The sequence below is a fragment of the Astatotilapia calliptera genome, chromosome 4 (genome assembly GCF_964374335.1).
Source record: "Astatotilapia calliptera chromosome 4, fAstCal68.1, whole genome shotgun sequence".
In the NCBI taxonomy this organism is placed as follows: domain Eukaryota; kingdom Metazoa; phylum Chordata; class Actinopteri; order Cichliformes; family Cichlidae; genus Astatotilapia; species Astatotilapia calliptera.
The window spans coordinates 9,078,141-9,104,419 of record NC_137425.1 but is presented as its reverse complement, the minus strand read 5'-3'; the positions used below and the strand labels follow the sequence as shown (position 1 = coordinate 9,104,419).

Sequence of the window (26,279 nt, the reverse complement as noted above, 5' to 3'; positions counted from 1 at the left end):
GGCTCCACAGCATGTAAAAATATACTATAAGCTCTGGCGGACTTGGTTCTATGGTAGGTCTTAAAGGGTTAAACACAAAATAGAAAAACACATAATAGAACACTGTAATTCATGAATTCACATCCCCAATATGGACTTCAACATTACTGAGGCAATGTGGGATTATCTTAACAGAGAACAGAACAAAAGTCAGACAACTTTCAAAGAAGAGCTTTGAAATGACCTTCAAGCAGCCTGTAGAATGATTATTGAAGAATACTTGAAGAAGTTACAAGGAAACTTATTTAAGAAAGTTTAGGCTGTGCTGAATAATAAAGGTCGTCATAGCGATATCATAGGGAATGTTGACTTTCAGGCTTGTTAGAGGTACACAAATTGTGTTTTGCTGTATAGTTTCAAGTATATCTGCAGATGTGAAGGGTGGCTCAAAACCTTTGCATAGTAGTATATCCTATATTAACACTGCATTAAAATAAATACATTAAAATGGACAGGGCCTTGAAGAAGTATGGTCAGTGGCCTTATACCTCAACGTCCACTTTCTACGTCCCATTGCTTCATATTCATGGGACAAAGCCATATTTGAACTCATTTAAATAAAATACCTTATCACAATGTTGCTGTTTTTTAATAATATATTCAGTGAATCTAGACAGACCAGCAGATACAAACACCTGCCAAAATACTAGAAACAGCCTTTGTTATAGTACACACCCAGACAAACACACACACACACCAGCCTGGTTGTTGCAGTGGATAATAATTTATCATCGCAAAAATGGGAATGAAAATATCTACAGTCTGATAACAGTGATACTGTATCACACTATTGATTAGAGTTGTTTTACCTCATACTGTATAATCTTATGGTTTTCCCCTACTGGGACCTTTTTTCTTTTTTTTACTTTGTTTATCACGATCCTACTGGAGAAGCATTTTTGCAACCTCACTTATGTTATACTGAATAGAAAGTCTTACTGAAGATGGTGATTTTCATGATCACAGTATACGTTTCTGACATTTTTCTGACCGTTTTAAAGGTATAATTTTGCCTTCCATGATAATTCCCATTTATTTATTTATGCTTTCTTGCTCTGAAAAAATAAACTGAAAAATAATGAAAAATTAGAACTCATTAAGTGGCCCTTCACAAAAGAGATGCAGAATCATCAGTGACTCACTTCCTTGCAATATATATTTACATAACCTGCAGAACCTTTCAACTTAGCTGACTCACTAGTTACTCAGCTTGTCTGTCATGTAACAGAGAGTAGGAGGGAAGTGCCCTATGGGCCATGTTCACACAGTGACAATTTTCCTCTGACATTGCAATGAGGGTGGGCAGATGAGGTGCTGTAATAATGCTTTACTGCTGTGGTCCAGTTGTATAAACGTAAAGGCTCTGACAGACTGTTACATCCAACTCAAAAGCATACTGTATTTGGTGCAAAAATTGTGTGAAAATACACAAAAATTGCATAGACGGAAATATGAACTCTACTGAGTCAATATGTAAACATGTTCACTTACATATTGGCAGCTAAATTTGTACTAACATGTGTAAGAAGTTGCAATAATGTTGGTGTTCCAGCGATTTTGTAACATGCCTGTAAAAAGATTTAAAAAAAAAAAAAGTACATTAGATTTTTAATTCAGTCCTTCAGACTATTTAAAAGGATGAATTTGACATTTTTTCACATTCCACAATCCAAATTTCCATATATTTTTGTGTCACTGAACACAGCCTTTCATCAGCCTAGTCTGGTACGCAATGATTAATGTCTATGTACATGAAATCAATATTTTCTATATTTAAAAGCCAAAAAAAGTCTACATTACGAGGCTGGATGGGTTGCTGGTGTAGCATAGCATTTTTCTAAAAGTCTTACATTACTGGACTACTGTCCCAGTTTTCCATTTATTTCCATTCTTTTAAAATATGTAATTAATTATAAATATTGTAGTCAAATAACAAAAACTTGGTTTGGTTTAATCATAAAAACTACTGGCTTAGAAAAAGATCAGGATTTGGGTTAACAATGCAACAATGTCTTTAAAGCTTTGATTTCTCAGTCACACTCGCCTGGTTTCAAAGGACAAAATATGAAATTCTAATACAATTTATGCTTCCTATTGAACTACGTTACTTAAAAATTCATGCTCATGTATCATGAAAAGATACATTGCTTTTCATGACTAATTTACATTTTGAGCTGTACATTCGGGACATAATTGGTCCATTACTGTTAGCATGTTAGAAAACAATTAGTGCTGATGTTTTTTTAGTGACTTGAAAGAAGGTTGTGTTTAACGATCTGTTATGAAAATGTGTATTAATATCACATCAGTTTCCTTTTAGTATATCGTACTGACTATAGCCTCGACCCCTACCCCGAACAAGAGTAGAGGCAGGGGTCTAAGAGCTAAACAAATTGAAATGAGTAGTTGAAAAAAACCCCGAAATGAGTAAAATGTGTCTAAAATAAAATTATATGTGTTGGTAATTTCACAATTAAAAATACATGCACAATACACGTGAATGACTGGCCTTCTTGGTGTATTCACAGGTGAGAAAAGGACATTTTCTGAACAACAGGACCTTAATGTAATTATGACCTCTTAATAGCATTTAAATAACAATAATAATAATAATAATAATAATAATAATAATAGTAAACAAATATTATTTATAGATTGCTTTGATAGAAGTTTGAATGCAGAATGCTCAAATGACATATTTAAGGAAAACATAAGTCACACTAGCAAAAAAAAAAATACACACACATACATATATGTATACAAAAATATTGATACTGATTGATAAATAACTGCTGTGGTACAAGTGATCCAGGCACTATGAAGAAAATATGTCGCGGCCTTTTACGTTCCAAACACCAAAAAAGTCCAAGAAAAGGCTGTGGGTGGCAACGGGAGGTTTGTTTTAGAACGCACTTCTGACTCCATTGTTATGCCGTCATATGCCGTTTATTTCGTGGAAAATTATAAACAGAAATCAGTCAAATAACTTCTTAAAACTTAAAATTAAACGAAAGTTAACTTAATTTGCTTTAACAACTTCAAAAGTGGTCAAAAAATCATTTTCTAACCCTCCCGTCTTCCCATCTGACATTTGGCAAACAAAAAACAAAAAACCTCTTTACCACACCCATCCAGGGTGCTCTTAATCTCTTGATTAATGGGAGGGTCCATAAGCTAATAAACCAATCACTTTCCAAAAGCTTCTCCAATAAAATTTATTACAAATTTACATAACAAAACTAGGTCAGTATATTCTTACACCTTTAAAGAAAAAACAAAAATGAATACAAATTTTAGTTATTTGTAATCATTTCAAAGTATACCTAATAACTCTCCACAAATCAAACCCTAATAAACAAGACTATGCAATCTTTAAATGAAGTAGATTAAATAATAATAATAATAATAATAATAATAATAATAATAATGACTCTGTAGAAAATTAATGAGTCATCAATAATAAAGCTTCCTTCATTGTTAGAGATGTTTTCCTTGGTTTTTTGTGTCATCAATTAGATGTGCCGCTGACAAGCCATTCATTGTATGAGGTAACACCTAAATGGATAGTGACTCTCATCTTTTATCTACCAAAGAAATCATCTTTAGTACTTTTTATGTAAAACACTCCTTAAAACAGTTTTTTTGTTTGTTTGTCTTCAAAGTGGGAGTGGATTTATGTCATTTTAATCAAAACCAGAATTTCAAAGGCAACGGGTCTTTAAGTGTCCTTTATCCTTTATATACATTCTTGTCAATCATATAAGGATAAACAGTTTTAATAGGCACCAAACATCAAATCCCAACATCAAGCATGCAGTGATCAATTGACTGACTTGATTAAATCCTTGCTGCCTTTCAAGTGCAGCTAAAGAGATTCATTTATTTTTTTTACTTCTTTACCCATTGCTAGGGTATAAATTTTAAACCATATTATGCAAAGAGCATAGTAAGCTGATCTGCTCTTGTTATTTACTGCTATCCTAAAACAAATTTGGCAGCCATTGAAAAAAGGAGTGCAGCTATGCTTTAACCACTGTCAATAAAAGATGTGGGTCTGCTGAGTTTCAAGTGACAGATCTGTGAGTTCAGAGCTGGAGAGGGACCACAAAACTCCCAGTTTAATTATTTTATTCTTGAAAAGAATGTCTAGAGCAATATTGTTTTAGGGCACCCATATTTCCTCGATTCTGTAGAGACGTATGTGGTTTTACTTCACTGATTTGTGCTGGGTTTGCAGTGAGCACGAAAGGAAGAAACATCTAAATCACACTGAGGGATAATCTTTCTTTTAAATTGATTGTTAAACCCCTTTGCCTTTTCCTTAGGATTTAGTTTTACAGCTGCACCAACCTCTTTTAATGGTAATTTCTCAGAAATTCAACAGAAATTTAGTTCTATTGTGAAAATCTAAATCAAAATTGATACAGGATTCTGAATATCGAGTCTTCGATCACTGTCCTACCTAGACAGCTAGCCCTATCAAGTTGTATAGTGCCAGCTCCTCCATTAACCTGCATTCCTAATTGATAGTGCTAGAGAAGAGTTATTTGAATGGATTACCGTAAAGAGCATCATGGATTAGCTAGTGAGAGACATGGATCTTGAGGGAGTCTTAAATTAGTCACATAAAGTGATTATAAAACATCCATATGGTCGGCAGTGATTGGGCTCCCTCCTTATCAAAGCAGTTTAACCCTTCTTGTAATTTCCTCAAAGCATTGATATCAGTTTGGCCTGTTAAACCTTACGTTGGCTGTGATGTGCATGGGCAGAGTACACTATGTTGTGATCAATGCCTAGAGGAAAGAAGTGCAACTGACCGTAAACATGGCTTTGGTTTGTCATTGATTACTTAGTTGCCAGGACATCAAGCTGGTAACACATACTGCAGCGAGTATGTGTGAGACCAAAGTCTCTTTAAATCATTATGGTCTTTGAGGAAAGACTGATGCAACGTGCTGTATTCTCTGAATATGACTGAACCAACCATATTTGAAAGATAAAAAGGCTTTTTTTAGGCCTTTGATAACATTACTGGTGGGAATGACAGTGCTATAGCATAATAAAAGAAAATCCCAAACTGCTGCATCTTCTGTGGTGCTGTTGCAATTCTCTATTGGTGCATTTCCCATAAATTAACTCATCCACTTGCCTTTCCCAGGCTGTCATCAGCCTTAATGCACTGCAGTTTTAGTAATCACTTCACTCACTTGATGATACCTCAGTACATTAATTTGTTGATGAGATATATCTATTAGAAATATTGCTTTAGAATTTGCACCACTGAAATCAAAAATATACATGAGCCAATATCCTGTACACCTTCTACTACTTTTGTATATAGACTTGTGTTAAAAAAAATTTAAAACAAAAGTAAAATTTCAAAAGGGGTCGTTTCACTTCAAAATGCTTTGCAGCAAATGGGTCAGTTGCACCCGAAAATAATCAAATCCACTAAAAGTGCCTACACCTTCAGAAGAGCAATGTTAAGAGATGTTTTAAGCATCTTCAGCATGCATAGATAATTTGAAAAATGTAGAATGTGAGACTATGATCAGGAAAAATCCTGTAAAGAAGTAGCGGTGGTCTCAAAGGAACCAATATTGGCTGCTAAGCTACTTCTGAGGAGGGGGAACAAGGCCAAGTACACAGACAAGAATTTCACAGTGTGTGCCTGGAAAATAGTCCTATTTATGAGTCCAAGTTTGAGATTTATGGCAGCAACCAAGGGGTGACAAGCAAGAAAGATAATGATAATTCAATGTATCAAACCAACCGGCAACCACGATGGTGAGAATATTTAAAGTCTGGGGGTGTTTTTCTCTCTGGAGCAGCACTACAGTGCTTTACTTTCAGGTTAGCATCTGAGTGAAGCATGCATACTGCAGCGTAACTGCATGTTGTCAGATTTTACATAAAACGTGCAGATGTACAATCTCATTGAAGCAAAATGGAAACAAAGGAAATATTTATTCACACTGTCCAAAGACAAGATTATATTAAATTCACCATAAAAGAGCAAAAACAAACTGGAACAAATGCATGATTCCAAAATGTTGACAGTCCCGACAAACATACTTACAAGTCAACCATAAAGCCAATCAACACAGTGCTTGTTCTTATATTGTCATTTCCATTATTTTAATTAAACCCTCTATTTTGTTAATAAAGATGTGCACAGGAAACCAGTCTGTGACTCGGCAATGAGAAAAGCAATCATGGAGAAAATGAATAGAATTTAAAACATGGAAGCCCAGTTTTGACAGACAGCTGTCAGCCATTCATTACAGACTCCCTAATGATTTTTTTTCCACACCGCTGATGAAATGCTGCAGCACCTTTCTCTGCATGACAGGGGACTTTTCCCATAATGACACCTCAGTTCTTCCATCTTATTACATGCCACTCATTTAGTGAGTCAACTGAAAACAAAACCCCCTGCCTGTACGGGAAATTTCAGTGATAAAACATACTGTAAGCAAGCCACAAAGAAGCTGTTTTTTGTTAATGAGTACACTGCTTTTGAAAACCAGATTTAAGAGATGTAACTGAGTGGAGAAAGCGGGAATATGATGCTTGTTACATTGGTATTTAATTAATGTTTTAAGAAATTTGCAACTGTGCTTTATACTCGGCAAGTACTTTTGCTGAACAGGCCAGAGAGGATCTAGCTTTATAAAATTCCTAGAGCATCACTTCTTTTCACATTTTTTAAAAGAGATGGAAATACATTTGTTTTGTTTCAGCATCCTGTTCGCTCCTTTGTGTTTTACAATTTATTTGAGTCAGTGATTCATTTAATTTTCATTTGGTTTTTATTTACACTTTGACTTGGTGCTTAGGTGTTGATGCCAAAAACTACTTGGTTAGGTTTACAAAAAGGAAAGTGGTTTGGATTAAAATATGCCCCTTTGAAAAGTAATGCTGCATATTGAAAGGAGAACTGACAGACTGTTCTCACAATCAGGTGGATTCTGTAGCATCGCCAAAGTAACCCATAAGTATGATACACCATTGGCTTTGGCAAAACTGCATTTAGCAATGCCCTGGGAAAGAGAACAGGTCACAGGTGGCTCTGGAGCTTCATCTTGCTCTTTTGCCCACATCTAGTGGCTCCCTGTGGTTTTTACAAGCAACTAGATATATCTTTATTAATATGAAAAGGAACAGTTGTTGCACTTTTAATATTTTATTGGTATTTATCATCACTGTAAGTGGTTCTTAAAAATTTCCAACCGTAGAAAAGTGCAGACTATACACTCAATACATTTGGCTGCTGTCCCCATTAAGTCTGGCTCCTTAGAAGGACTGTTAGCTTTCTAGCCTGACCAGTGTTTTTAGATAGCTCCGTGGATCTGGTGACTTGCTTGTAGTTGTTTTTCACCGTGACAGTGACTGACACAGTGAAACTCAAACTTCAGTTTCTATGACAGATTAATCTGATTTCGATTTTGATATCAACACTGATGGGAGGTTGTTCTCCAGACATGACCCGGTGACCAAAAAGCAGCTCATCAGTGGAAGAATGCTCACTCTCCCAGCTCTTAAAGTGATGCATCAGGTGACCATGAGCACACTTCTTTCTCCTGAGGCATCGCATTGTCAGATTTCTTCCATCCAGTAAAGCGTAATTTCTGACTGACCTTTAACCAAACAAAAAATAAATACATAGCAATGAAGCACTAGTCCTTATGTACTAATAAAGGTTGCAAAGTGTGATCTAGACCTTCAGCTTTGCTTTAATGTTACAAGGCTCCTGCCGTACTTGGATCTTGAAAAAAAAGCATATTTATCTGACAGTTTGACAGTTTAAAGTCTATGATCATGACTAAAAGCAATCACTTCAACAGAGCACCATAAAAGCAGAGTGCCTGCATTGGTGAAATGATTAATCACATCACAAAACCATCTGTCTATGTCCACTGTGTAATGTGACTTGTCATGTGACCTTTCGACTCTGCTGAATGATAATTGCCTTTGTCTCTTTCCCTTAGTAGGTTATGACACAGATGACATTTGGTGACTGCACACCTCTGTATAAGTACTTTAAAAGAAGTATGCAAAATACAACACAGATGAGGAGAGTCTGCAAGAGAGGCATTTATTTTAATTTGGAACATTTGTATTATCTATAGTGGTGACTGAGGCTGGTGTTAAAAGCCTGACTGCAATGGCTCTCTAACTAGAGCGAGATCTACCTTAATGCCTATCACACAGGGGGCTCACTCACATTACATCACAACACGCAGTGTTTTTAACCTCTATTTTTTACCTATAACTTAAGATATTTTAACCTCATGAAGAAATAGTTCAAAATATAGCAAAGCAAGTACTCCTCATTATGCATGTGCAAGTTAATTCAAATGGACATCAACAGTAAAAATGCAAATTGTGCGACACTATCATTAGAGCATTTATTTGTTTATCATCCAAAATGTATGTTTGCTCTCTGTGGATTTATCCATTGCATCCTGCATACTAACAGGGATAAAAGTCCTCCCAGCAGTGTAGCTATCATCTCTTGTTGCAATCTCCTTCCAGTCTGCACCCATGTTTTCTGTGGTGGACCAAAATGCCTTTCACTCCTTTGATAGCAGAGCACAAGCTCAGCATTACATCCTCTGCCCCTTGTTGAGCCTGAGAGAGTTTGTCCTGTCAGAAACAATAACTTTCCTTTCAAGGCAGGGATCGTTTTATTTCTTAGAGTAGCGATCACACAAGGTGGTTGTTTCCATTTGCCACCCTGGTGTTCCTTTTCATTTTTGCACTCATCGCAGATGTTTCAGTGCCTACAAAAGTTACATTTTTCTTGCATCCTTGCTACCACCAATTGATTTTGTTTCTTACCACCTTGTCCATCCGTAATGGACTTTTGTGTTCTGCAGAAAGAAATGATCATGAGAGACTATGTAGTCGTGATTTCAATCATATCAAGTAATAATCACTTTATCTTTCTGGCCACTAACTACACAGTTCATTTGCATAACAGATTACAACATGTTCTCAATAAATCTGTTCTTTCTGATGCTCCTACTGGCTGTCACTCAGCACCAGATGCTTAAGTGCAACAGCCATGAAGGGAATATTACATTTGGGCACAGGCCTCAAAGCATCAGCTGAGTGATTGAAAAGTCAAATTTGCTGAAGAAGGTAAATTTGTTATAGTTTCCTGATACCAAAACTAACTTCCCACTATGTAGATTATTGTAGTCAAACTCGTCTTGCATTGTCTTTATGGAGCTAATCTGAAAGTGATAATGTCCTCTTCCTAAATGTGTCAGGTAGCCCACTGGGTCACACAGATATAAACATTCAGCACAGGGAATGACTGCTCTGGTTCACAACTTGTCAATCAGAGCACCAAGGCAGGTTGAGCTGTCACTCAGAAACACGGCGCCGCAGTCCAGTATAATTGAATTAGCTACTGTCTCTTCCTGAAGGTTAATTGGTGGGGAAACCTCTGCTGAGCATGGCAAGGCAATTGACAAAGATAAGAACTGCCGTCTTATCTGTCAGATTTTGTCAGCATATGTGAACTTTATCATTTCTGTAAACGTTAAAACTATAAAGAAGTTAACAAAAAGCAGGTAAATTGAATCCTCATAGATTGTAAATTCTGCATAACTTTATGTCATGCTCAGAACTGCACAGGAGCTCCTACTTTAGTTCAATATGTCATGAGTCAGCAGCTAGAGACATTGCTGACAGATGCTTTGGCTTGGAGGGCAGAATAACGTGGCAAGTTGATGGTCAGTTGATGGCCTGGAAAATTGCATTTAAACCTTTAGGTGTTATTCCAAGTTGTATCTTACTCTCAAACACAGAATTAAATTAAACTCTACTTCTCTCCTGTCCGTTTGATAAATGCTCTCTATAGCCGAGTTGCTTTTCCTCTGTTCAGCATGCGTTCTGTAGAGCTGACCTGTTATGGTTTTATTATAGGATGGAATTTTTTATTCTGCGGCACAGAGATCACAGCACTTCAAGATGCTGAGGATAGTTGGACAGGATACAGTTTCTGCTTTTGTGTTTTCTGCCAACTGTTGTCCTAGGCTGCTTTAATTCTCCTGCAGGGTTTCACTGATGCATCTGTTTCCATCAACGCAGTGTGATTCCACGCCATTCTCCGTGGCTTATCATCTTTATAAGAGGTGTCACCCAAAGTGGAGCTTTTAGTTTGTAATGAGATTTTTTGCTCTCGTCTCAGCTTGAATCGTACTAGGTCATGAGCCTGCTGAAGGACTCTTGATACACTGAAGAACAATAGAGTGAGATATTGGGAATTTACAAGAGATGGCAGGGCAGTAAGTCATTTAAAGTTTTACAAAGTATGACACCTGTGTGGAATACCAAGTAGGAAGAGAGCTGAATGTAACTTTTGAATAGACCAAGAGGCAGTTAAAATTCAGGATGCCTGTGCATGTGTGTATAAGCCCAACCTTTGCACTTGAGGCTTTAATTAACCAAAAAGGATATGTTATTTGACATTTACCACTAATGTATCATCAGCATTAATTGAAATCAACCAATACTTCTGCAATACTAATTATTCCAATGCTAATTTGGAGCTAATTAGCAGGGGCCAGTACTAATTGGCAGCTATAAGATTTTATGTCTGATTTAATTTCAGGAAAACATAAACAATTCTAGGATGCTAAGACAGGAGACATGAATTGTGTTCATTCAGCTTTTTCTGGCTTGTCTTTCTCTTTCTTCTTCTTGGTTTTTATTTAAATCTCTTTTTTTTTCATTTTTACATTATTTTTTTCCACTCTCACTATGTGACAGTAAGCTTTTTTCTTTTTATTATTATAAGGTTATGACCTTACGATATAAAGTGCCTTGAGGAAACTGTTGTTGTGATTTTGTGCACATAAATAAAACAGAATGTAATTGAACTGAATTTTAAATACCTATTAGAATAAGTCTTAGTTTTTATTGTTGTCATTCTAGCTTAATCAATGGAAGTAATACAATTTTTACTATATTTCAGTTTAAGTTTCAACACATGCATGAGGAGAAAATCTAAAATGTCCACACACTACATTTAGAAATAATAGTGCAGAACACAATGCAGGATACCGATGATTCTACCCATGGCAACCTTGCTATACCTCAAACAATCTAAACTGAGCACATGCATATATAAATATGTTTTCTTTAAACAAATATCTGCATATAAATATTCAGAATATGTAGGCAAAGACAACATTTTAATTAAAAGCAGCTTTCTGGTTTCCATTTTTAATCTTATTGCAGTTCAAGTAGTATTTAACAGTGATGTTTGAGCGAAAGAGTAAATGCAGTCTGGAAACCACTGGTGTGACAAAAATTTAGCTTTATATTCATCACTTAAATAATGACTGGCAAAGAGTCAAAGTTCCTACCAAGATAACAGAATAGTTTTACTGCTGCCTAGCCAGTAGGTTTCCAGATTGATGGGTACATGGATACATCAGTCTCCCCTTCTAGAACTGCCATTCTGATTGGCTAAAGTGAAGGTGCATTTGTGATTGTGATCATCAAACTTGTCCCTATTAAATATAAAACATGTATAGTATTGTTAGAGCTATTCAGATGAGTCTGAAACAACACTCCAACGCTGATAATATCCACATGTAATCCCAATACATCTAATGTAAACTATGTGATTAAAAAAACCTCAATTAACCAGGGAGGTCAAACAGAAAACACATCTACTCTTCTTAAATTACTTATTTTCATACTGTATAACTCTTACCAGTACATACTAGTAGTGCTACAGATAAATATTGTTTGGCCTTTTTGTGCAAGTAAAAGAAAAATGTAATTGCCAGGCAATGATGTCATAATATATATACAGTGGTCCCTCGCTATAACGTGGTTCACCTTTCGCGGTCTCGCTGTTTCGCAATTTTTTGGGGTGCAATTTTGCATGCTTTTTTTTTTTTCTTAAAGCGCATTGTGTCAATGCACTCATAAATCATCGATCACTAGCAGTGTGATTCTGAAGTGCCGTACTGTATGTTTGTAAGTTTTCTCCCCAACAAACACAACAATGTCGACGAAACGTTTTGCAGCCTCAAAGGCAACCGCGGGTGCTTTTGATTCTATAATACTGGACTTGTTTTTCTACAAAGGTTTGAACTCTGAGAGTGTTTAAACAAGAGAGAAAAGTGTGAAAGTGTTTGTGCCTCTCTGAGAAAAGTGTATAAAGAGTGTAGTGAGGGGTTTTACATCCTTAAAACAGGGGTGTCAAACTCCAGGGCTCGAGGGCCGGTGTCCTGCAGGTTTTAGATATCAGCCTGGGTCAACACACCTGAATCACATGATTAGTTCATTACCAGTCCTCTGGAGAACTTCAAGACATGTTGAGGAGACAATTTAGCCATTTAAATCAGCTGTGCTGGATCAAGGACACATCTAAAACCTGCAGGACACCAGCTTTCGAGGCCTGGAGTTCGACACTTGTGCCTTAAAACATCTATAATAATTGTAAAAATTAAAGTTGGCTACTTCGTGGATTTCACATATCACGGGTTATTTTTAGAACGTAAACCCCCGCGATAAATGAGGGACCACTGTAGATATATATTATCTATCTATTGATAGATTCCTGCATTTAATATAAGTGACTGAGATGAAGTTACAGAGGTCATTGCAATGCAACCATTGCAATGGGTACACTGGAGCCTTTAGATGTACCTTGGTAGTTTGGTTGCTAAACTCCTGATGATCTTTTATTATCTTGGTCCAGCTACAGTGCTGTATCAGTTCAGTTTGCTTATCAAACATGGAATTTTTTCACATTATCTTTTTTTTTTTACCACCAAAGGAGGTCATATGGAACTTTTAACAGTATTCAACAAAGGCAGAAATATCAGCTCTTTTTTTCCAGGCAATAATCTCAAAGTAATCAATGTATGAGTTAAATATCCTCTCATATAACCTAAAATATATAAGCTCTCACTGCGTCTAAGCAATTCAAAAGCCCAGTAAAATGTAATGGTTCCCTTCCCCAAGAGAAGTAGTTCCATTTTAATTCAATTGATTTTGCACTTGTGGTTTCCCGTTGCCACATTTTTCAGTCCCACCAAGATGGTCCCTGCATTTTGAATAACATCAAATAAAAGGCAATCATTGGTATGGATGAGGAGGGCCCTCCGAGACTGGGGCACCTTCACCATGACAAAGACCAAATAGGAAATAAAAGGCGAAACAAGAACAAGTGGGGCCCACAAACTCTAAAACCAGATAATTTGATAGCATACTTTTGTAGAAACCTGGACAATGAAAAGAAAAATGTTTGTTTAGCATGCAGAGGGAAATTGTTTGGACAGACACAGCGGCAAACAGAAGGGGACTGACAGACAGAGATAGCCAGAGTGGGTGGTGAGGTGTTTGTGGGTTTGCATACAATAAAATGTTTGTGGGGAGAGTGGTGAACTATTTTCAAGAATTGTTTTGTCCATGTGACTTTCAGACGCTTTTGTCAAAGTTTGCCTTGAAGCACTGACTCTTGTGGAAGAGAAGCACTGCTTAGGCTCTATGTTAGAGATGAGAGAGAGTCCAGCTCCATTGCAGCTCCAGCTACTTCAATCCTCTCAACATTTTACCTGTTGCGGCATCTACCTGGATAACTTTACAGACACATTCCTTTTCTTAGATTTAGTTGTTTTATAGGCCACCAAAAATCACAGGCTAGGTCCCCATCTGTCTATATGTACAGCAGCTTTTGTATTGTCATATTTTGTAACCTTTTTCATGAAAAAGGAGCCAACATTTACAGAGTAGAAGTGAGGATGCAGCGAGCAACTGGAACAGAAATTTACAAAGCTGTGTTTGAATCATTCTTCAAAACCAGGGTTTCAATAGGTTATCCACAGAAGAGGAAAAGAAAAAGAAAAGCTTTCATTACCCAGTGCATAAAGCCTAAATGGAAAAGAGACTGTGGAATGGCTGCCTGTGTCTGATAGGGGAATATACTCAGCTCTGATGCCTTGGGTGTTCTGGCCTGCTGCACTCAGGGCTAGCACTGGACCATACAGATTGCTGCCATTATGGAAAGTGGGTCTGTGGTGGCAAATAGACCTAAGCACTCACAAAGCAACGTACACTGCTGTAGAGATCTGAATATACAGTATGGAGTGATTTGCATGAAACTAAAGCTCAAAAAATTAATTTTAATGTAGCTTACTTTGTTTATCCCTTAACAACTTGACACCTCAGGCTTTGATTTTATTGCCATATGTTTGGATACATTGGGATACAAATAAGTAAAATATTATGCAATATTTAAATGCAAAATCCATGTTTTATTAACTAAAAGTTGCAGTATTAACTATCAGTATAAGGCCATGGTTGTGTTTACCCTTACAAGGGGAACAAGCATGGCTCTAATTTGTGCACTGGTTTCAGTGGTGAGGCAGTGACTCATTTGGAGGCTCGTCTAATTGAGTCATGGCGGATAAACAAAACACAAGTAATGCATTCTAAAGGAAATTTAAAGCTAAACTTCAATTTAGAGTCCAAAATAATCTAACACCAATGCCATGCTGTGAGCCAGTTTAGGTCAAGCTTGGTCTAATTCTCAGGGTATCAAATATCACAATTTTTGACAAAGCCATTGGCATCTCTGAGATATATACAACATGCCCTTCGGCGCTGGTTTCTTGACACCCTGGGCAGAGAAAGCAAAGACCCAAAAAGTCCCCATGAGGTGGCAGGTATGATAACGTTGGCATAAAATCACACAGATGTCAACTAGGTGACAGAAGCTTATGCCCTGTGTGGGAGGGCTTGTTTTTGTGCCTTGTTTTTCTTTCTTTCTTTCTTTCTTTCTTTCTTTCTTTCTTTCTTTCTTTCTTTCTTTCTTTCTTTCTTTTTAATATACACTTTCTTTTTTACCCACTCTTTGGTTAGGTTGATGGATGAAAAAACTTGGCCATTTTTAGGAAAAGGCCACAAAGTAGGAGAAAATTACCAATGGCTGCACTGTTAACCAAGCATGCTAGAAAATCCTACCAAATAATACCCAGTGCATTCACCTAGCAGTCCTGACCAAGAGTCTGTATGTCACAAGTTGGTTCCTAGATCAGATGAGCTCCATGTCTGCCATAGTGGATCAAGAAATAAAAATACAGCCTTTCCTTAGAAAATCACCAGATATTCTGCAGAGCTGTATTTTTCATATTCATTTCATGGAACATTTGATTTGGAACCTCTTTCCTCCCAGGGGTTTTCAGTGTTCTTTTCTTCAATGCTCCTCTGCCACTGCTCTTTTGTCATCATGAAGGTGGTTTTGTAATGGCAGCCTTTGGCATTCTGTTCCAGTGTCCTCCACCACAGCATTTATTTCTGCTCTTTATCTGCACTTGAATAGCTGAGTAGTGCTTTTACTTGATTATCTTAGCCTCATTGCAGATAATTGCTTAGTACTGTGTGAACCAAGGAGAACTGTAATTGAAAACTGTTTCTCTGCACCTAAATTGCCCTTCATTTGTGTTGCAAAACGATGTCTTTTGTTGCATTTTTGAATAAAATTTGAGCCATTTGCTTTTAAGTGATTATAAGGACAGATTTGCGGACATAACTTGAAAGATCAATAAATAGAACTCAATTGTGAAACAGCATAAAATCCTCAAACTGCCTGACACTAAACAAAATATTATGAGAGGTAATTCAAAGCCCTGTTTCCATATATACAGTAAACATCTTGCTGTGCTCTGCATCTACACATTTGGTCGAGCAATAATGTCGTGGAAATGCTGAACTGACAATGAAAACATACTAGCTTTGTACCTGGCGATTTTATCAACTATAAAAGGAAAAACAGGCTAATGTGTATATTTAAAATTACATATAATCTCATCCTCTAGGCCACAGATATCAAAGCCATGTTATTGTCTGGGCAACATGCTGCCCACTTTGATCGTAAGTCGGGCACTGTAAAGTTTAACCACACTTTTATTTCCTTGGATATATTAATATAACATAAAATAAAATAAAAATAAAAATAAACACAGTTCCAACATTATGTTCCAGTTTTTTAATAAATTTGCTAAATTACATTTATAAAATCTTTGGTATTTTGGTATTTCTGGTAGCTCATTGGGCAAATGGGTTGTAATTATAACGCAGGAACTTTTTGTTAATTCACAGAAAACTGTTTTTTGGGACCTGTTTTGAAGAAAAAAAAATCTATATTAGATAGTGAAAAAAACAACATTTGCTTCTTTCATTTAATTGTTTATGAATTACTTAATTACTTTGGTGTAGTATGAATGGTCATGGAGGAGGCCTGTAGAAAATGTATGCCCCCATTCACATTTTCCAAACTTGTCCAGTGGCCGGATTGGAATCCATGCCAAGCTGATTCTAGTCCCCAGGCCTTATGTTTGACACCTCCGTGCTAAACCAACTTAAATCAGTTTTAAATATACAAAGCCCTGGGTAACAGTACTAATGTCCAATGTCAGTTTATCAGTATGCTGTGTATTTTCAATTTTTGAAATAATTCAGAGCTGGAACAGATGAAAACATGCAGAAAAATCATTCTGTAATATATGAGCTTCAATTGTGGAATTTCAACCATGGGCACTGTACAGTACTACACTCACCAGAACAAGAAGGTTTTGGCCAGGTCTGATTACATCTGTGTGTTCTCCTGGTAGTCCAGCTTCCACCCACAGACATCCATGTTAGGTTAATAGGTGATTCTAACTTGGCTATAGCTGTGGATGTGAGAGTGTGTGCTTGTCTTGTCTTCCTGTGATGGACAGGCAACCTGTCCAGAGTGTGCCTTTCCACTCACTCAAAGTCAGCTGGGATAGGCCGCAGCCCCTGTACAATTCTAAGTTTGATAAGCGTAAAGAAAATGGATGGATGAATGACGTTTCTTAACCTTAACCAGACCCAAGACAACACATCTTTCTCTATCACCATGTTACATAACCCTACCACACAGTCCTCAGGAAAAATGAATCTCCATCACCCACTCCAACTTACTTACATACTTGCATACAGTAAAATCACGGCTTTTCCTTCCCTTGAAAGACTAAACAAAAAAATATACTAAACATAATTTGGCAACACTTACATTCACACAAATTAATTCACAAAGCAAATTAGCAGCAAGTAAAAGTCATTACAGGCAGACAGTTATTCAATTGAGACATGAGGATGTACGCTAACTGAATGGTAAGCCATCATTTACACTCCTGCCATTATTATGACCTAAAGTATTTGCCTCACAACACATGGTTATTGATGCTCATCCTATTAAAAGACAAAAAGGCAACAGATTAGGGATTACTATTTGGTGTAGACAGGAGCACCATCGGGGAGGGCAGGAGGAGCACAGGCCACCCGGCCAGACATTTCCAAAACTGGAAATTGTGTTTTTTGGTGTGCCACCCAAGACTTTTAGTCGCCCTCATCTTTTTTAAAGAAAAAATTCTGGAGGCACCCCTGAGTGTAGAGTGTATGATAAGCAAAACTACAAATAGTGTGACTGTAATGTGATAAACCTACACAAAGGTCAAATTACAGCATGAATGGTCTTTAAATCCACAGTGGCATGTGTGGTTTCAAGTTGAAGTATATTCTTTCTGCCATAAACTGTCACATCTACTTGAGTGTGGTGTGTAGAGCCATGTCCTCTAACACACAAAAGCACATTCTCACTCCAGGTGACCCCTAATTCCCCACAATAAGCAAACTTGAGAAGATTTTTGTAGTTTATATTTTGGTTGTAGTATCTGCATAATTAAAGTCCAGTTAGTTTTCTCACAATATAATTCGTGTTAACTACGCTATACAATAAAATGATATTGAAGTTCGGCGTAAATAATTAGAAAGGCTAGTAACTACATAATTAACTGTGTTCAAATTAATATAGAAATTGCCCATTATAGGTTCGAGTGATTAAAATGCATAAACAGTTGGCTTTAACAAGTAGACAGATGAAATCCTTTCTCTCACATTAGAACAGTTAATAAATTTGGTTTCCACAAAAACATCATTTAGACAGCAATTAGGTACAAATATGGCCACACTGCAAGTTAAAATTGATCCAGGAAATTGTTTTAATGACATGCTATTATAGGTGATTGAGGTTTTCCCCACCACTGTATACCTGCGCGGCAGACATTTTTTTTATTTCTTTGTTAGCAGTAGGAAATCGACCCTTGAGCAATTAAACACTGTAATGGAGTCTGTAATACTGAGTCGTGATGTAACAGAATATGACTGTGCTCTGGAATGGAACTGAATGTATTACTACAATTTGTTGCAAAGCTATGAAATTTTCAAAGAGAAAATAATACACTCAGTATTTAATTATTTTTATTATTTTATCATTGAAAAGTTGTGTATATAAGCTATAAAACCCTCTTGATATGTTTACCATATGTCGGGGTTTTGGAGGAACAGCACTACTATGTTATCTAACAACTAGATATTTGTGTACAATGACAAAATAGGATCAAGTGCTTTTTTTAAACTTTACTTTTTAACTTTATTAAAAAAAATATGACTCAAAATGTTCAGTAAAATCTCAGAAATCTAAGAGCAGAATAAAGTTATCTTAACCCAAATTCTGGAATAAGATATGTTACCATAAAGTCTTCAACAGTGAAATAGTATCAACTGTACAAAGAGTAAAAACAGCGATCAAAAGAGATATTACAAAGAAAAATGATGAGTCTGTATAAAAACAAAAAACTTGCAGAATTAAAAGTGAGAGTTGCTGCTCACTTTCCCGTTCCCTCACGCAAAAGATTTTAATTGAATTTTAACACTATGGTAATCACACCTGCTACATGATTTCCCTCTTTCCTCCAAAATAATCCAGCGCTCAGAAAGGTTTTAATTTATTCATGAAGGTTTTCAGAGAGAAAAACTAAATACATGATGCAAATTGTCATTTTGCATGGTGCTGTATAATTGATTTAATGCAGCTTCTTAACATTGGCCTCCCTCAGTTGCATCTGACAGGCCTCAGGTTAATGGTGTGAAAACAGGGACACTGCTTCCCCCAACCTGTCAAATGGTAATTGGTCAACAGTCTTCTTTAATAGCAGGCTGCCATAGGCAACAGCAAACACTTCTTAAATGGTGTACAAAATAATTGGTGAGGAATAAACAAGGAGGGCTTGAGTAAGTGTACTTAATGTCAACTGTGTGTCCCTTTCTGTATTTTACAGGTTATTCATCCATGCACACCAGAGAGGCTAAGGATGCAGGAAACTGGCAGAAACAACAAGATGAGACCATTTAATGATGGTACCCACTAAGGAAAAAAGCACAAGCCAAGTTGAGGTGCTGGATGCTCTTTTAAGTGTTGCCACAAGTTCACTGCAGGCAAGCCTCAATCTGAAAGCAGATTTTTCTAATTAATACATGGCGATAACATCCAGCATCACACATCTATCAATGAAGAGGAGGCAAATAAAAGGATTGTCTCTGGCCCTGAGATTAGCTGAACAGCTGTACTGAAACGGCAGCGGTATCACACCCCTTTGATTCTTTTGGCCCTGCACATGACTCTCAAAGAAGCACCAATGGCCTGCAGCTTAGGCATGGTGATGAGTGCCTTGTTTTGGTCTGTAGCCATTGTATATTTGACTCATATTGGCAGAGTCAGTGGAGACTGCTGGTTAATTGAGGGTGAAAAGGGCTTTGTATGGCTCGCAATTTGTAGTCAAAACCAGCCACCTTATGAGGCCATCCCACAGCATATCAACAGCACCATTGTGGACCTTCGTCTGAATGAAAACAAAATCAAAAGTATCCACTATTCTGCCCTTAGCCGCTTTGCCAACTTGACCTACCTGAACCTGACCAAGAATGAAATCTCCTACATAGAAGACGGGGCCTTTTCTGCTCAGTTTAACTTGCAAGTCCTTCAAATGGGCTTCAACAAGTTGCGGAACTTGACAGAGGGGATCCTCAGGGGTTTAGGAAAGCTGCAGTACCTCTACCTCCAGGCAAACCTGATTGAGACTGTGACACCTAATGCCTTTTGGGAATGCCCCAACTTAGAGAATATTGACCTCTCCATGAACCGAATCCAGCAGTTAGATGGGTCTACGTTTGCCAGTTTAACTAAACTCACCACCTGTGAGTTGTACACAAACCCCTTCAACTGCTCATGTGAATTACTTGGTTTTGTCAAATGGCTCTCAGTTTTCCCAAACAGAACAAATGAACGAATGGTTTGCGACTCCCCACCCGGGGTCTCCGGTTATAGCTTACTGAGCCAGATTCCTAACAATCCAAACTATCGAAATGCACTGTACATGCTTACCAAAGTGTGCACTGATGAATATGTAACACCATTTATAACTGTGCCCATTGAGTCAACAACACTACCACCAGACTCAACGCTTTGTGGAGTGGAAGACTGTCCATCAGGCACAGAACCAGAAGACACTACCATCAGTACACCTGAAAATGATGTTCAGGGAACTCCTCTGATGGAAGTGAAGCAAGTAACACACACAGGTGCTATCATCACAGTTCAGATTCCTCATCCCTATAAGAAGATGTACATCTTGGTTCTTTATAACAACAGTTTTTTCACAGACATTCAAAACCTAAAAGATATAAAAGAGGACATTGAATTAAAAAACCTTAAACCCCACACCAACTACACATATTGTGTTGCTTCAATACGCAATTCTCTTAGACACAACCACACATGTCTGACAGTCTCTACTGGCCATCGAAATGGAAAGGGCGTAAATGTGAAAGAACCGACTCCTACTCACTACGTTATGACAATTTTGGGCTGCCTATTCAGCATGGTTATATTTCTTGGAGTTGTGTACTATTGCTTGCGAAGAAAGCGCCAACAAGATGAAAAGCACAAAAAATCAGGAAGTTTAAAGAAAAACATAATGGAACTTAAATATGGACAAGAGCTTGAGGGTGGGACTATATCTCGAATGTCGCAGAAGCAGTTGTTGGCAGGAGAGAGCATGGCACGTATGCCATACTTACCATCTGCAAGTGAAATGGAGCAGTACAAATTTCAAGAGATAAGTGATACTCCTAAGATGATGAAAGGAAATTACATGGAGGTGCGAAGTGTGGATCACCATGACCGCCGGGAGTGTGACATGGGAATGGCTGGGAATAGTCAAGGATCAGTGGCAGAAATTTCCACAATTGCAAAAGAGGTGGATAAAGTCAATCAGATAATAAACAACTGCATAGATGCGTTAAAGTCAGAATCCACCTCTTTTCAAGGAGTGAAATCTGGAGCAGTATCCACTGCAGAGCCCCAGCTTGTACTAATATCAGAACACCCACAGAATAAATCTGGCCTTCTGTCTCCAGTGTATAAGGATAGCTACCACCACTCTCTGCAGAGACATCGGTCTTCTGATGTCTCTCCAAAGAGGCCCAGTACAGCCACGGGAGGGCCCATGAGAAGCCCCAGGCCTTATCGTTCTGAATCCAAGTATATAGAGAAAACTTCTCCAACAGGAGAGACCATCCTCACTGTAACACCTGCTGCTGCCATCCTGAGGGCCGAGGCAGAAAAGATCCGTCAGTACAGTGCCCACCGACACTCCTATCCCGATGCTCAGATAGAGGAGCTCGAAGGACCTGACAGCCACAAGTCCTCCATGTTGGAGCCTCTTACTCACTCCCGCTCCAGAGACTTAACATATTCACAGATGTCCTCTCAGTACCACAATCTAAGCTATTCCTCCAGTCCTGAATACTACTGCAAACCTTCACATAGCATCTGGGAGCGTTTCAAACTCCACCGGAAACGGCATAAAGATGAGGAGTACATGGCTGCAGGGCATGCACTGCGTAAGAAAGTCCAGTTTGCAAAGGATGAGGACCTCCATGATATTTTAGACTACTGGAAAGGCGTATCATCCCAACAAAAATCGTAACCTATCTAGTTTTTGTTTTTTTTAGTGGACTACACATTGCAGAAATGACACAACCACCTCATCTGACAACTGAATCAGTGGATACTTCCATAATAGAATTAACTTCTCACTCACACGTACCACATTCTCTTTCGACTGTGAAGAAAATGGGGTTAAGATTCTTTCAATTTGTCTTATTATGTAAAGCATTCATGGGAAAAATTATATTGCAAATAAATAATATATATGTTAAAATGGATAATAGGTTTTTTGGGTATCGCATGGCCAAGTCCTGTGACAGTGGATTTGCTGTTGTGTAATATGAAACTATTATAAGAAGATATGTCTACTGAAACCTCAGTATTTTTTGAAGAACTGTTCAGACCCTCAATTTGAACTTTTTTTTCTTCCCTCCTTGCATATATTTAATTCAAAACTATGTACAGATTTGACTTTCTATATTTGCAGTGTTTTCTGTGTAAATGGAAAAGTGTTAGTGGATGAATCAGGTTTAACAAATGGAGCGCTGATCATTCAGATGATCTTGTCTATAAAAAACCGCAAGCCCCACTTTAAACCCATGAGATCATTTATCATTTTATCATTATCAATGCCTGATTTCTATTTTTGTTTTTTTGTTTTGTTTCTATGAAGGCTTTTACATCTTTTACATGATTCAAATGGATTAAGTACCCTGACTCACTTAGTATCTTGAAAGACTTCAAAAGTGCAGTATATGTCATACTTTAGTGATGTTCTCTTAGTTTCACGAACCACCATTTGTAACTTTAGTACCAAAGTAAAAAAAAAAAAAAAGGCTGAAATGTTTACAATATTTCTTCATGGCCTGGGGATCATAACATGCAGTGGGTCCATGAAGATTTTGCTTTTTCTGTCTTATCAGTTACTTCTTCAAAAGAGAAACATTGGGAAATCACAATATCTACACACAGGATGTGGTGTCCAAGCCTACTATTAATCACTAAAATTTCAAAGGGAAGACGGCTATACTTTGTCACCTGTCATTTAGGTACATGGACAGATGTTGTGCCCTGCAGGAGAGCCCGATGGATGAATGTAACAGATATGTATTTTGATCTGTCTATGGCAGCTTTTTATGTATATTTTCAAGGAAATATTTATTTAATGTTATAAACTACGGTGTTTTTGTTTTTCCTTTGCTTCAATATTTCTTCCAGTGTATTATATTGCATAATGTCTGATCCAATAAATGGAGGAAAGTAGTTGGTTTTTCAGATGGGCCGTGTTGCTTGCTGAGAGGTTTCATTTTATTTTTTATCTGCTAGGCTATTAAATCTTTTTGTATATTATGAAAGCTTCATACCAGGCAAATATCAACAGCTAGAGTGAAATTTGAGAATGTGAAACTGAATCCTCTGACTTACTGGCTGTGAATTTGTATATTTTGAGGTTTTTTTTAAATACATATAATACTTAACACTTTTTTCTTTCTAAGTTGTTTATATAAATCATTCCAAACAGGCTCATGATGATTTATCACATATTTATCAATAATTAGTTGCTTCTCTCTTGCTCATTTTGAAGAAGGGCAATGATGTAATGTATCTTCAATGTAGGATTTGGGTTTATTAAAGAATTTGTGGTAACATTTTACATCATTTACTCTATAGTCATGATTTCAAAGTGTTCTCATCGCTGTCAATTTAAGGAAACAAGGAAAACTGCTTATCCAAGTAGAGGTAGTTTTATTTTCAATTATCTCTTTGCATGTGTTCACTCGTCCAATGGATTTTTTTTCTTGCAAAATGCAAATTAATGTACATTTTCCATCCGTCCAAGTTTTATATGAAAATTAAAAGTCAGTTAATCGGAATAAAAACAGTTGATGGACAGTCTAGTACTGAAGATGCAGAAGAAGAAAATGTAGTGAGATCAAGTACCTGAAAGAGTCATTGGTCAAACTTCAAATGAAAAAAAGCAATGTGGAAGTAATTTCCATTTATGTAAATATAACATCTTGATTTGCTTTTTGCATTATTTTGAGAGACATAAAGTCTCCTCATTGCTTCACACAGATCAGATCTGTTCACTTGATACATATGTGACACTAAGCCTGTCTCCACCGCACTTGGTGCACTTTTTGTTTTCACTGATTTACAAATCCATCCTCCTTAGCCAAGCGCAAAAGCCTTTACACTTAACAGATCAAATTACAACCAGTTGGTTATCTTTTTCTGGGTACGAATCCAACCCTATTGCAACAATCCGAGTTAGATAAAAGAGGCTGTAGTCCTCAGATGGCTGATGACGCATCACCTAAAATATGGTCAGAATTTTCCTCTGTGGGAGCAGGAAACACATTTCTTGTCAGGTCTCTCCTTGCTGCTGTTTCTAAAAAAACACCACATGCATTTCTTAGTAGCGTACAAATGCAAGCACTTCAAATGCAAATGAATATTAAACAGTAGATGATCAATGAATTAAAACATGAAAGAATGGCAGACATATGCTGTTATGTATGAATTTTGTATTAAGGCGAGAATTGAGAGTCTACAATCTGACAATAGAGCTAACCCGAGGAAAGACAATTGTCTGGTGAAAAATGTTTTCATCAGCTCTTTCTTTTCATCCAACACTGAGTGTGTAAGTGTAACTGCAGGCATTTATTACCCTATTTATATTTTTTCTGTCATAATTCTGTGTCCATTCCATCTAAGTGTGTCATGAAGCTGTTTTTATTCATTAATGTGAAATGAAGCATTCATGAGCCTGATGTGAATGTCTTATATAAGCACCTTGTAAAGTGTTAACTGGGTTGTCTGACTTAATACTTCAACCGCCTTAAGATTTTGGGATACTGTATGTGTACAAGAGTAAACTTCCTTTTGTTTTATTTCCAATGTTGATACTGTCGTTAAGTCTCCATTTGTTATTTTTTATAAAAAGCATTTCAGTATCTCATGAGAGCTGTCAGGTTTCTTGTTCATTTAGCTATTTAGCAACCTGTTTTTATACTGCATATTGTAGCACTTCTGTGTCTAATAAGAGTTTTAAGTGTTGAGAAAACCTTTAGAAAGATCAACAGTTGTTGTCCAAGTGCATCAAAACAAACAAGAGCACAAAATGTGTTTTTTTTATTTTATTTCTTAATACTATGTTATCTGCTTTCAGACAAAGTACTGTGAAATAAAGTTAAGGGTGCACATGCAGTGTACACTCAGCATCTTTATTATATGCTGTCATATCAGAATTGCTCCATGTAAGTATTGTACTATAAATTAATGCAACTGGCTTATATAAGTAACCTAAGGGGTAACTGTTTGAAATTGGGTATAACTTCCCATTTAACTTGTGCTATAAGAAATGGTTACCCAAGATTTTATGCCATGATGACTAACTCTGTATACGTAAACTGCCTGATGCAGGTTATACTCATGATAATAGATCAGCTTGACCTACTGAACAATCGAGTCAAACGGCATTACCATCTCTTGGATATCCCGTGGACCTCAGTGTGCAGGTTGCCTCCCTGAATTTGGCTGCAGTAAATGCATACCTTTTTGCCTGGAATATATATTTGAATTCCCCATCCCCCTAGTGCAGGGGTCGGCAACCTGCGGCTCTTTAGTCCTTATAGTGCAGCTCCGCGTGGTTTGGGAAAATAAATTAGAAGTATTTAGCTGAAGTGTATTTTATTTACGTTAGTTCTTTTTTAACTTGTAGTTCTAAATAGGAAGATTATTGTGATATTGAAATATAAAAATAAAATTATATTCTGTTATTTTTTCATCACTCAAAATAAGCGTCACACTCGCGGAAGCCGATATACCCGCAGAAACGCCATGCATTTATCGAGACTTTCAACCCCAGGTAGGCCAGTTATGGATCTTCGGATCCACATTATGTCAGCAGCTATTCTCCACCGTGAACTATGTTAAAAACAAACACCGCTCACCCCTCACAGATGACAGCTTACAGTCCTGCGTGAAGATGAAAGTGACTTCGTACAGCCCTGATTTGCAGACGCTGTGCTCAGAGGTTCAGAAGCAGAAGTCCCATTGTAAACATACCACGGCAGACCAGACGAGTTTTGCATGAACATGCTTTTCAGCATCTCTTTATTGACCACTTTTCACACAATAATAATAATAATAATAATAATAATGACTATGAATAATAAGAATACCTTTTACTTTAGGCAGATTTCAGAGCATTCAAGGGTACCTTACACATTCAAAAAAATTATTATTCACCCTCAAATAAACATGAAGACATCATTTTTGAATAAAATGCAACTGAACTATATGAAAACAAAGGTTTATTTATTCAAATAATCATACAACATAATTAATCAATGAAAATGTGCTTGAGTGTATACCAATGAGG

At 37.1% G+C, this 26,279-nt stretch overlaps 1 protein-coding gene across 1 annotated transcript in view; it reads left to right on the top strand.

Moving 5' to 3' along the window:
* Nucleotides 1–25,102, top strand: part of elfn1a (extracellular leucine-rich repeat and fibronectin type III domain containing 1a) — an 82,173-nt gene extending 57,071 nt beyond the window's left edge. Inside the window, exon 3 of the mRNA XM_026164452.2 lies at nt 19,224–25,102. Within this exon, the coding sequence (XP_026020237.1) occupies nt 19,560–21,932 (2,373 nt within the window). The 5' untranslated portion in view covers nt 19,224–19,559 and the 3' untranslated portion in view covers nt 21,933–25,102. The remainder of the gene's footprint in view (nt 1–19,223) is intronic.
* The last annotated feature ends 1,177 nt before the right edge of the window (nt 25,103–26,279 follow it).